General features: G+C 44.4%; 1 protein-coding gene across 1 annotated transcript in view; it reads right to left on the bottom strand.

Annotated features, from left to right (window-relative positions):
• DENND2A (DENN domain containing 2A) overlaps positions 1-12571 on the bottom strand; it is a 96439-nt gene that overhangs the window by 49184 nt on the left and 34684 nt on the right. The window contains exons 5-6 of the mRNA XM_058531413.1: positions 2882-3009; positions 1153-1274 (exon numbers count right to left, since the gene is read on the bottom strand). Coding sequence (XP_058387396.1) covers positions 1153-1274; positions 2882-3009 — 250 coding nt within the window. The remainder of the gene's footprint in view (positions 1-1152; positions 1275-2881; positions 3010-12571) is intronic.

Here is a 12571-nt window from a genome sequence, read left to right on the forward strand (position 1 = left end):
TGGAACACAGCCTCACTGATTTGTTTGCATATTGCCTGTGCTGCTCTGCACTATAATGGCAGTGCTGAGTAGTGACAATAGAGACTGTATCTTTACTCTCTGGCTCTTTAGAGAAAAAGTTTGCTGATGCCTGATCCTAGTATCAGAGGGGCAGTTAGCAGGCTTTGGCTGAAGGGGAGCTTTTGTATGCAGGAATTGTGGGAAATTAGGTACTAATGAGAGCCCAGGGACCAATTATGGAGGATATTTAATGCCAAGCTAAGGAAGATGAATTCAGTTCTATAAGCAATGGGTTGAAATTTCATGTATGTGAATATAGTTATATTATCTATATGCATATAGCACAAAACTCCAAAAGGTTCAAAGGATAGTCTGCAAAAAATATCAGTCTTCTACCCTGACTTCCAGGCACTCAGACACTCAGACAACCCCACTGAGGTACCCACTCACTCACTCTTAGGTATCCTCACAGAGATATTCTTCTACATGCACAAACATATAAGAGTTTACAAAAGTGTATATTCTTTCATTAAAAAACCCACAAAGGGGCCGGCCCGGTGGCACAAGTGGTTAAGCGCACATGCTCCGCTGCGGCGGCCCGCGGTTCGCTGGTTCGGATCCTGGGCATGCACCGACGCACCGCTTGGCAAGGCATGCTGTGGCAGCGTCCCATACAAAGTGGAGGAAGATAGGCATGGATGTTAGCCCAGGGCCAGTCTTCCTCAGCAAAAAGAGGAGGATTGGCAGATGTTAGCTCAGGGCTGATCTTCCTCATACACATACAAAAAAAAACCCCACAAATGGTGGCATACTATAAAAATACCGTTTCTGCACCATGCCTTTCAGTCTTACATTTTTGTTTTATGTCAGGACATTCTTCTTTACAGATGGATAATATGGATATACTATCTTATTTACCCAGTTGGGGAGGTTTCTGACCCAGAAGCTAAAATGACTCTTTAGGAAGCCTTGTTGAGCAGAGGGCTTCCAGGAGAATCAGAGGCAAAGGAGCAGGCAGACAGCTGACGTACAAATCCAGGAGCCTGGCAGTGAGGGTGGCCTTGGTATTCCAGTGTAACCTAGAACTCCAGGCTGCTCAAGGCCATGGTGCTGGGGAGCCCTCTCCCCCCACCACTCCCCTGGGGCTCATACCTTGGTGGGTGTGTCAGGGATGGAAGAGGTGGGAGAACCTGGAAAGTTCAAGACACACTTCTTCCCCAGGCAGCGACCATGTAACTCAACGTCCTCATAAGGGTTCTCCTTCATTGGTGGATCTGCGGTCAAAGGGAATGGATCAGCAACTGGAAACACTAAGAAAGTTTTCCTTATCAGATCTCTACCCAACATCTTGGCCTCTCCTTGTGGGGATGTCGGTTGTCTTGCTAACCATTTACCTTTCCTCTTGGTAACAGACCTTGATTTTCACTGGGGTAACTCCATCTCCCCATTCTTAGATGTACGAGATCAACTCCACTCCCAGTTTCACAGCTTTAGCCATTTGGAGTATCCTGAATCCCTGCCTCAGTGACCAGTTCTGGAAGGCATCATATCCCAAGCCTACTGGGCTCTGAAGGAGAGCAAGAGACCTAAACCGGTCTGGTCAGAGTGAACCTCAGGATTTTTGCTGGGACTTCACAGGACACAGGCTGTCCTCCCCCCACCACAAGGTACGGATTCCAGGGAGTGGATGGCAGCCATCATGGGAAACCTACTGAGAATGAAGCTAACCTGAGAGACAGGATATGAAGAAGACAAAGCCAGTTCTGGTCACATGAGTCAACAAACTTCCTTTGTTGTTTCAGCTGGGTTTTCTGTTCCCTGGAACTGAACGCTTCCCTGTCAGGTACACAGTGCTAAGAGCAGTCCAGATCTCACACCCACTTTGGATTTGGGAAGCCTGCTGCTTTGGCAGAAACCCATCTCCGGCAGCTTGGACACAGCAATTCAAATAGTCTCTGGTGCAATTCAAAAAGCTCAGCTAAGTATGTGCCCTTCCTCAAGTCTCGTGTTTCCTCCTCTCACGGCGTGGTTGCTGGTGTTGATGATGACATGCAGGTACGGACGTGTGTATCTGCCTACCTGCCCCTTGTATGTGGCCACATATGGGTCCCTCCCTCCTACCAGCACGTTTCTTCCCCGACCCTCACCCCCACCCTCAGACACTGGTCTGAGTTTACACCTCACTGAAACTGTGATCCTCTCTGAAGATTATTTAACTCACCAAATTTAAATGCTTTATACAAACTCTGTGACTCTGAGCCCCACTTTGGAATCTGAGCGAATTCTTCAGAGCTAGGCTAAAGTTACTATTTTAATAGTAGACAGTCATTTTAGTCTGAATTTTGATGCCCTGTTACTACCACACTCCTACAGTTTCAGAAAGAGTATGGTGGTCTTTAGTTTTCTATCATTTAGTAATCCCTACGATTTACTGAACATCTGTTATAAACCAGGTATTTTGCATACCATTTTCTCCAGTCCTCAAACAACCCTGCAAAGTAGCTATCATCACCCATAGCATACTGATGAGAGAATTGAAGTTCAGAGACGTTAAGTCATCAGCTCAATGTTATGTAGCTAATAAGTAGCAGAGCCAAGATTCCATCATGGATACTGAGGCTCCAGATCTCATGTGTGTCCCGCTGCACTACGCTGCCTCCTTGGCTGTTCATCACTAGTGCTTCCCCTCCCCTCCAGCCCCATTTTCTCTCACATAGTCCACCATGGGTCACTCTTCCACTCATCTACTTCTTTCTCGTTTATTTGAGTACGTGTATGTCTTCGAGTGTTTGTGTGTGTGTTGCAAGCAGCCAGCCCCATTGCCTCTCTCCCCTTTCTCACAGACATACTTACAGCCGTTCACAGACATATGGCCTCTTACCTAGAATGTCTTCATAGACGTTCTCCTCCGATAAAGTGCGTGTGAGCCCCAACTTGGTCTGTGCATACCAGTCCACCCTGCTGTTCTCAGAGGAAGACTGCAGTAAGTCTTCAAACTCATAGGACTTTCTGGGTTGTACAAGACAGCAGGAAAAAAAACAAGAATTCAAATCAAATTAGGCTGGTTCAGAGATTATATACCAAAAAATTTTTTTCTTACAATAATTTCTATTACTGAAATCAACTCCGTTTTTTCTAAGAAGGTATGAAAATCCTCAAATAAGAAATGTGGCTTTTACTTGAAAGAATGTTTATGCTATTACACCAAGTAAAGACAGTAAAGTATACATATAAAATACAGTCCCAGCTTTGTAAACAAACATATACACAAAAAATAAAAAGAAGGGAAGGAAATGAAATACACAGCGGCTATCTCAGGACTGAGGGATGGCTGGTGGCTTCTCTGCACTTTTTCTTCTCTGGACTTTTCAAATGTTCTACAATGTTTACAGAACACGCATTAACAATCAGAAAGGAGCAGTGACGGCCAGTTGAGAGCGGACCAGAGGCCTGGGCATCTCCCCTTTCTCTCACCCAAGTGGTTATTGCCAGAATGAAACCCAGAGGCCAGCTGAGACACCCTACCCTGCCACTCCCGAGATCTGTGCAAATGTGGCTGGGTCTCAGTCTGTGGCCTGGCACATTCTATGGTTTTCTACTTTCTAACCCCACCTCCCACCCTACATCCACATGGGCTGTCCCTGTTCTGCTGACGTTGATTCTAACGTGAAGTCCAGCCCCTTCTCCAACTCTCTGTCTCATACACATACACATACACACACACACACACAGCAACCTACCTTGAGTTTCTGTGATTTTTGTAACTTTACTGAACATTTGGAATATCACAAGGTGGGTCATATTATGAAACATACAAAACATCGGCCATCTCACAGGTTCACTCCACCTCCCCTCTTTTTCCTCTCTCTCTCCCTATCCTTCAGCAAATTAACCCACAACTTTCCCCCTGTCTGGAGCAGAATGGCCCTGCCCATCAGGCTATGGAGGCTCACCTTCTACCCCCAAGCACATTGGTTATGAATTTCTGCTGAACATACCTGAGCCTTCCTGGAATGGAACCTAGGTGAACACGCGGTCCACCCAGATTAAATGGGGCATGTCCCCAAGCTGGCCTTGACTTGATCCTGGCCCTTTACTCCTCCTACAGGGTGCAGATGGTCACAACCCTACCATGACTCAGGAATCATCGCTCTTCTCTTTTATTTTGTTCACACGTGTCTAGCACAGTGTTCTATATATGCGAGACGGCAAATAATTGTAGCTGACTGCTTAGAAATGTATATGGTTTTTGTTTCTTCACCCAAACTTCCAATCTCTCTCCAGCCCCCAGGGAAGGGGCCCCTCTGGTGGCTGTAGGATTAAGTAAACCTGGATCCAGATCCTGGATCCTCCATTCAGAAGCATTTTAACGTTGGATGAACTACTTAACTGGGCTGAAATTCAGCGACTTGATTTGTAAAATAGTAATTATCTCATAGGATTGTCCAAAGAATAGCAAAGAGAACATTTGTAAAGTCCTTGGCATCTAACAAGCAATCAACAAACGTTAGCTATTACTATTACTGTCATGGTGCTGTTATTATTTATGTAGCCAGTGTTTTACACTGAAAATTTACTTTGTGGGAGGCATTGTGCTCAGGGTTCGACAAACAAGGAGTGGCTAAAACAGTCAGTGTCAAGCCAGCCCTGATAGCCTAGTGGTTAAAGTTTGACGCGATCCACTTTGGAGGCCTGGGTACGGTTCCCGGACATGGAACCACACCACTTGGTCAGTAGCCATGCTGTAGCGGCGGCTCATATAGAAGAACTAGAAGGATTTACAACTAGAATATACAACTAGGTACTGGGGCTCTGGGGAGGAAAAAAAAAACCAGTCAGTGTCCCTGCCTCAGAGAGCTTACATTTTAGGGAGGAAGACAGACATTCAACTGGCGCATGCACACATAAACAGAATCATAAACTGTGTTAAGTTCAACGACGGAAAAGAATAGGTTGCTATACGCGAGAACATCAAGGAGAACTCAATTTAGGTTGGGGGATGCATCAGGAAAGGCCTCGCTGAGAAAGTCACTCACTGAAGCCGAGACCTGAAGGATAAAAAGAACTTAGTAGGGGAAAGAGTGTTCCAAGAAGAGGGAAGGGCACGTGTGAAGGTCTTGAGGCTACAGAGAGCTTGGTGCATTTGAGGAAATGACAGACAGACAGACGCTGAGCAAAGCTGGACTGCAGGGAACAGGGTGGTGAATGCCGTGCTCGAGCCGGCAAAACCAGGCAGAGGCCATTTGCCTCCTTTCCAAACTTTGGAGACTTCTTGCATTTTATTTTATTTATTTATTTTTTCCCCTGAAGCCCCAGTAGATAGTTGTATGCCATAGCTGCATATCCTTCTAGCTGCTGCATGTGGGACGCGGCCTCAGCATGGCCGGAGAGGCAGTGCGTTGGCGCGCGCCCGGGATCCGAACCCGGGCCGCCAGCAGCGCAGCACGCGCACTTAACCGCTAAGCCACAGGGCCGGCCCCTTTTTGCATTTTAAATCTTTCCCTTTCCACTAGTTTCTTTCTCTTTTTATTTAAACATGCACAGGTTTCCTCTATCTTGAAAAACTTTCATTTGAAGCAATGACCTTTGTTCTGCTATTTCTCACCTTCCTTGCCAACATTTTTAACTGGGGGGAGGGGAGGAGGAGCAGAGACTGTTCTGATTGTTAATTAGTTTACCAAAGTTCCCTGGTTCTTCTTCCCTTTACCTTCTCAACCTGGCGCCTACGTGCATCCCTTTTCTGAAATTGCCCCCCAAAGGTCACTGGTGAATTTCTGGTAAAACCTAACCACTTTCTCAGTCCTTTCTTTACATGACACCTCTTGGTTTCTACAGTGTAGGCAGCGGTGCTCACAGTGCAATCTGTGGGCCAGGGCTGGGGTGCCAACTGTTACCGGTCCTCCATGAGGTAAGCACAGAAATTGAGAGTAAGCATTTAGAAACTTTTCAAGCCATCTGACAGAATAAATTTAAAAAAAAAAACTAAGGCTTGTATATTGTTGTCTTTTTTCATTTCATTTCTCTGGTAATTCTTTTTTATTATATTTTACAATAGTATTGTTGGGCAAAAGATTGGAAACACACGCACATATGCCCTCCCGATGGTTCGAGAACCCTGGTGCCATGCGGCCCTACGTCTACTTCCCCTCGCAGACAACTCTTCCGGTGCCTTCACTGCAGCTCTCTTCCTCTTCCTCTTTCTGGGCTATACGTGTTTCCCAGGGCTTTTCCTCTTTAGGCTCTAAATTTTAATATTTCCATACCTGAATTCATCCTCACTTATCTCCACCACACCCTCACTCCTTTACGAACTTGAACTTGGCACGTGGGGCAGACACACAAAGAAAGCCCAAGCTGAAAGCTTCCAGGCTGGGTCTCTAGGACCCTAAGTCAGGCCGTGGGGCTAAAACTGTTACCTGTGCCCCAGGGTGCCTGGCTTACTAACAGAAGCTCATGCCCAAAATGAGGGGCTACCAATCCATGAGCCCCTTCTTCCTCCCCTTGAGGCGTCCAGCCAGGAAAGGAAGGACCGAGTTTCAGAGCCGTAGTAGATGGGGTCTGGAGGTGGGAAGCAGGTCTGAGCGGTTTTCTCTAGGATGGGAATGGGCTGTGCTGTGAGCCTACTTTAAACATTTCCTAGTCTGGGCTGCCATTTGCCCAGGCTGCCATTAGCCAGGCAGCTGATTGGGGATAGAGGGGTGGTGGTCTGTGGCCCAGAGCAGAGTGAAGTGGGCCTGGAGTAGGCCAACAACTCCTGGGTTTCCCCCGGTGAGCTAATCAGATTAGGTTAGCTAGAGTCCTCAGCATGCACACTACCTAGATTTGGTAGGGAAGATGCAAGGTGTTCAAAGAGACCAGAGAATCACTCATTCAACAACATTTATGGAGGACCAACTAAGTGCTTTGAATTAGTACCTTCAAACTTCGCAACAACCTTGAAGAATTACTATTATTATACACTTTTACGCATGAGAAAACAGAGGCATAGAGAGGTTAGATAAATTACTCAAGGTCACAGTGGGAGAAAGTGGTGGAGCTAGAGTGGGAACCCAGGAAGTCTGGTTGGAGGCTGCTTCTCTTAACAACCGGGCATTAAGCAGAGCACGCAAGTAAGGCAACACAGAACGAAAGCTGCAGTCAGTCCCCAAATTAAAACAAGTTGAGTTTCCAAAGTTTGTTTTTAGAAACTTGAACTAATTTTCCATACAAAACCATACAAAATTACACATTACTGTGCATTACCCAGGCAAGCCCTCTATTCCCCTCATAATGTAACTAAGCTACGCTATGAAGAGAAGCTATGAACCCTCAGAGGGAAAACAGGGGACAGGCGGGGGTCACTTCACTGGGATCTGAGCTGTTTCTGCCACAGTGTCAGGAAACCTCGCTCCTGCAGCAGAAGGACAGGGTGGTGGCCTCAACTGCCTGGGATTCGAGCACGATCCCAGCTAAGCCTGGCCTCTTCTTTGACTTCAGGGAGCGGCAGCAGCTGGGCCCTGATTTGCCATGGAGAGGGTTCTCTACTTGTCTGTATTTTTAAAAATCTCTCTAGAGGCACCTATGAAGCAATATTTGTATAGGTCAAATTTTAAAATAATAAAATTATTATAAAGTATCTATAAAATAATATCTGAAGAGTTCAAATGTTTTAATAATAAATGTCCTAACAATAAAGATGTTCGTATGTTACAGTCTCTCCAAGTCCCAGCAAATAGCTCACTTATTTAGAGCATGTGTGACATGATCAAGAATCTGGATCATCTGTTGGGGTTTGTGGGGATGGGATTAGCCTGTATCCAAATGGCTGCTTTCAGACACCCGGGGATTTCAAGCCATAGCTGGAATGTTTTTTATGATCCTTTCATATGTCCAAGAGCAAGATGCTAATACAAGAGTTCAGCTATATTTTGCAAGTGATAGAACACACGAAAGTTTCCACCAGCCTAAATAGCATTAGAAAAGCTCAATTTTAAAATATTACAAACTTCCCTTAAAAAAAAAATTATTAGAGGATGGTTATTCATACTGCAAAATTCTTGTTTAATTTGCAAAAGAATTCATCACAAGACCTCTTAAGTGGCAGCTTTGTTTCTGTATTAAAATGTTGGTTTTCAGGTGACTAACTCCTATGCAGGAAGCCTGAAAGACAAAGAAACTTTTAAATCAACATGAAGCCACTGTGCCTATAAGATCAAGGAGAAACGGGAAATCTTTACATGCCCAATTTCTAGAGCCAGTAGGAAAACAGAATTCCAATTACAAAGTCTAATTTATCGTCATCATGTGTTGGTAACATATTTGCAAGCAATGACTTGAGACGGTGAGTTCCTCCTAAGCACTATTTCTATAATCTGCCCCCAGAGACTGTAGTCTGCTGGTTCCGGGGCTCAGGTAGGTGATAGGCTCCCTGAAGAGGAGAAATATGATTAACCTCATTGTCCAGTCACTTAGCGAACTCTTTTCTATGAAAATATTTTTTTAACTTGAAACAATGTTTTAATACCTTTACTTACATATTAACTTTGAGAGAAAGGAGATTTCAAAAGACTAATGATAACCACAACCAAACTGGCTTCTCTTTCGTTTAAACATTTCCACATTCGTCCCACACCCAGCCCGCAGGTTTAATAAGCGCCTTCTGAGGGTTGAGTTGAGCTCACAGCTGGTGATGCAAAGGCAAGAAGTCCCTGCCTTCAGGGATCCCATAGCCTGGGAAAGGGGGGTAACCTCCTCTCAACCTGAGTTTGCTTCCTGGGCTCTCAAATTATCACGTGATTTTGCTACTTCTTTGTTTTAGAGATGCTGGAATGATCTGATTGGTCCACTAAAGTTTGCTGAAGTGGGTTATAACTTACGTAATATCCACATTTCGATAACCAATGCCAAATACTGTGATTTCAATAGTATTTTGAATGTTATTTGTGACTTTTCCATGTTTTTGTAAATGAAATACTAACTTAAGAGCTCATCCCACATCTCCATTTGGATGACACGCGGGAATCTCAAAATTTCAGTTGTTAGTGCCATCAGTTGTTAGCGCTGTATCAGATGATGCTCCGCTGCTATTCATAGGGTTTTCATGGCCAACTTTTTGGGGAGTGAGTGGCCAGGTCCTTTTCCTAGTCAGTCTTTGTCTGGAAGCTCTGCTGAAACCTGTCCACCTTGGGTGACCCATACGAGTGGCATAGCCTTCAGCATCACAGCAACACACAGCCACCACAGTATGACAACCAACAGACGGGTGGTGTGGTTCCCTGACCGGGAAATGAACCCAGGCCGCAGTGGTGAGAGTGCCGAATCTTAACCACTAGACCGCCAGGGGTGGCCAATCTCACAATTAACAAGGCTAAAATTGAACTCATACTCCTATTTCCCCTCCCCAACGAGGACCAACTCCTCCATCAGTGCTGCCATCTCAGCAAAAACCATCACCCACTTCTCTCAATACCCATGGCAGTTACCCCACAGGGTAACCCAATACCACCTTGTTCTTCCTCCCACCCCTACAACTACCCACCCTGTCCACTGGTGCCCTGCCAGTCTCCATGCTGCTGCAGGGGTGAGGTTTTAAAAATGCAAATTGGATTGTGTCTCTCCTCTTCTTAAAAACTTTCAAATGCTTCCCATCCCTCACAGGTAATAGGTCAAAATCTTTGCCTGGTCTATAGGGCTCTTCCAGAGCTGGCTCCAGAAGACCTCTAGGCCTCAGCCACAGCCTTCTTGACCCCTCTGGCCACACTCCTGCCTTTCAGGTCCTCCAGCATGCTAAAGTTTTTCTTGCCCCAGGGCCTTCACCTGTTTGTTCACTCAACCTGAACAATCACCTCCCACCTCCGCCTTGCCTGGGAAGCTCAGGCCTCAGTCTGAATGTCACTTCCTTTCCAAGCTAGCCCTGTTTCCATGAAAGGCTCGATATCCCTGCTAACCTTTCCCATAGCTCATGGGCTTCCTCACAGCACTGAGCATGGTTACAGTTACATAACTAGTTGTGTACTTCTAACTAGTACTAGTCCATACATTCCATGAGGGCAGGGTCTCAGTCTGTCTTGTTCGCTGCTGTATTCTAATACTACAGAGGTGCACGATAAACATTTATTGGTTGAATAAGTGACAGAATTTTTTAAAAGCTAGTTTTAATGCCCACATATAATGCTTCTAATCTATCCCTACTTTAGGGTAAAAAAACAAAGTAGCTGTATTCTTAGAGCTAATTTTTAGTCAACTGTTTTGAATACATTTCTCCCAGAATTATTTTCAGCTATGGGTTAAATAAGCTTGGATAGCCTGGGACCCAGCCACCACTTAAAACACCATTCCCATGCCGGGAATGCCAATCAGGGATGCCAAGCTCTGACTCCCTCCTCCATCTCCAGCTGCCATAGGGTCTCTTCTTGCCTCCATCCCGAGTAGCCACAGGCAGCTCTTCCCCAGGACGCACCACACCCCCAGGAAGGGCATTCATGCCACCAGCTGAACAGAGTAGAGGCTAAGCAAAAGAATGCTTATGTTAGCTCTAAGATAACTCTGTTATCAAGTATCTCCTCCATCGAGTACTGTGACTACCCACATTGTGTTTCTGCTTATTTCTATCCTGGATCCAAAACAGAATATCAGAAGAAAAACTCTCTTTCTATCCACCATTGTATCTAAAATCCAACCATTTCCACCTTCCAATGAGAACTAAGACACGACGACCACTCTTCTAATACAGAATAACAACCACCTTCTCTACTCTCATCTCTTTGTTTTCCGATGCAACTGCCATTGAAAGAAATGATTTTATGATTCCAGGTAACTTTTGCTCTAAATATCAAATTAATCAAACAACTTGCTCCTTTGAAGATTTTAAACATTCAGTTTCTAGACATGGTAGTTAAAGTTGCCTCATGGATGTCATGTTGACTGAGACAGACTCATAATGACAAGGACTGATGACAGCATGGCTGGAAGTTAACCATTAATGGTTTAACCATTAAACCAACGATAGCTAAGGGCTGGCGCCCAGCCAGAGAGCTATGGGGATCCCTATCAGTTCTATAGAAGATGGAAATTATGGAATCAATAACAGCACACTATGATTTGGCAGCTATATAATGACCGAGGTTTCATGTCCTCAAAAAGTTCTGCAAGTCTTATGCTAAAGCCCCAAGGAAAGGCTGAATCTATATGACGCCAAAACAATCAGTTGAAAAGTTGAAATTTTGGTCAACATAGTTACTCATTTCATAAAGGTCCAAAAACTCTGTCATATGATCAAATTAAAGTAAAATAAGAAATCTGTATTCAAGTTAAAACATTTTAGCATATACATACATGTGAATTCAGGATGCTGCTTAGGCTTAAAAAATAATAACTTTTCTTGCTAAATGTCGGCCTTACGGCATTCCTGCCAAAGTTATTAAATGTACGCCATAAAACATACATAACCAAGTTAATGCTGCTGTAGGAACCTTATCTTTGGAATTTCCTGACATTTGAGGGTTTCTTATTTTCCATTTTAGGATTGAAGGCATAAGTCTTTGTATTTAATTTCCTGAGGCTTTACAGAAAATGAAGAAAGAAGAGAGAAGAAAGGGAAGAAAGAAAAGAAGGAGAAGAGGAGGAAGATGAGAGAAAAGAGGAAAGAAAAAAGGGAAGGGAAGAATAAGAGGAGAGAAAGAAAAGAAGAAGAAAGATACACTTTCTCAAACTGAGGATCTGAATCCACTGGTTTGGCTCTTGCTCAGGTGGACTAATCGGCCTATGAAAACAAGCTGAATATGTTCTCTAAAGCGCACAGCCTGGCCGTGTAATTCTAAACCCTCATAACCTCAAGATCCTTAATCATTTCTTTCTTCAGACTTGGCTTGGCTTTCTTGCTTCAGAGAGGGCAGTAAGTCTGCCAAATTCAGAGCTGAGCCTTTTTCTTTTCTTTTCTTTTTAAGAGATAGGACCACAATAAAGAACACGCTTTATTTTTTAAGAGCAGAGAGTGAACATCTTGGCCTAATCACCCCCATTGTTCTATTTTAAACAAAACGAAAAATCCAAAGCCAAAATTCTTAAAACACAGCTGATGCAACCATATTCAAACTGGCCAAGAAAAATTTCATCTTTGGACCGAAACTAAGTAACTTTAGCTGGTTTTAAAGAAAATGCTGGAAGACTGAAAAGAGCAGATGGTAGCAAAGAGGGAAAGATAATGGGAATAACTGTTCACCAGGTTGATCTGTCTGCCCAATGATGACACAGATGAAAGACTCCAAGTTCCCAGAACCGACCTGCCCCTGGAAGAGTGGGCCTCTTTGGAGGAACAGCCCAGAACAGGCTTGGAAGGGCTGCTTTTGGGAAGCACTGGACAGGAGCAGAAAAGTCACGAGAGTATTAGGGCCCTGGGGTTGGCACTGGTTTGGGAAAGGATTTAGAATTGGAGATCGGTATAAACTTTCTCAGAACATAAAGAAGGAAGCCTCTGAATTCTTCTGTAGATCTCATATAACACTGACACCAGAGCCGGGAAAGAGAGTACAACAAAGCCAAGGAGAGACCAGTCCATTTATGGAATACTGACACAAAAATATTAAATAAAATA

This window comes from Diceros bicornis, chromosome 3 (assembly GCF_020826845.1).
Source record: "Diceros bicornis minor isolate mBicDic1 chromosome 3, mDicBic1.mat.cur, whole genome shotgun sequence".
Classification (NCBI taxonomy): Eukaryota; Metazoa; Chordata; class Mammalia; order Perissodactyla; family Rhinocerotidae; genus Diceros; species Diceros bicornis.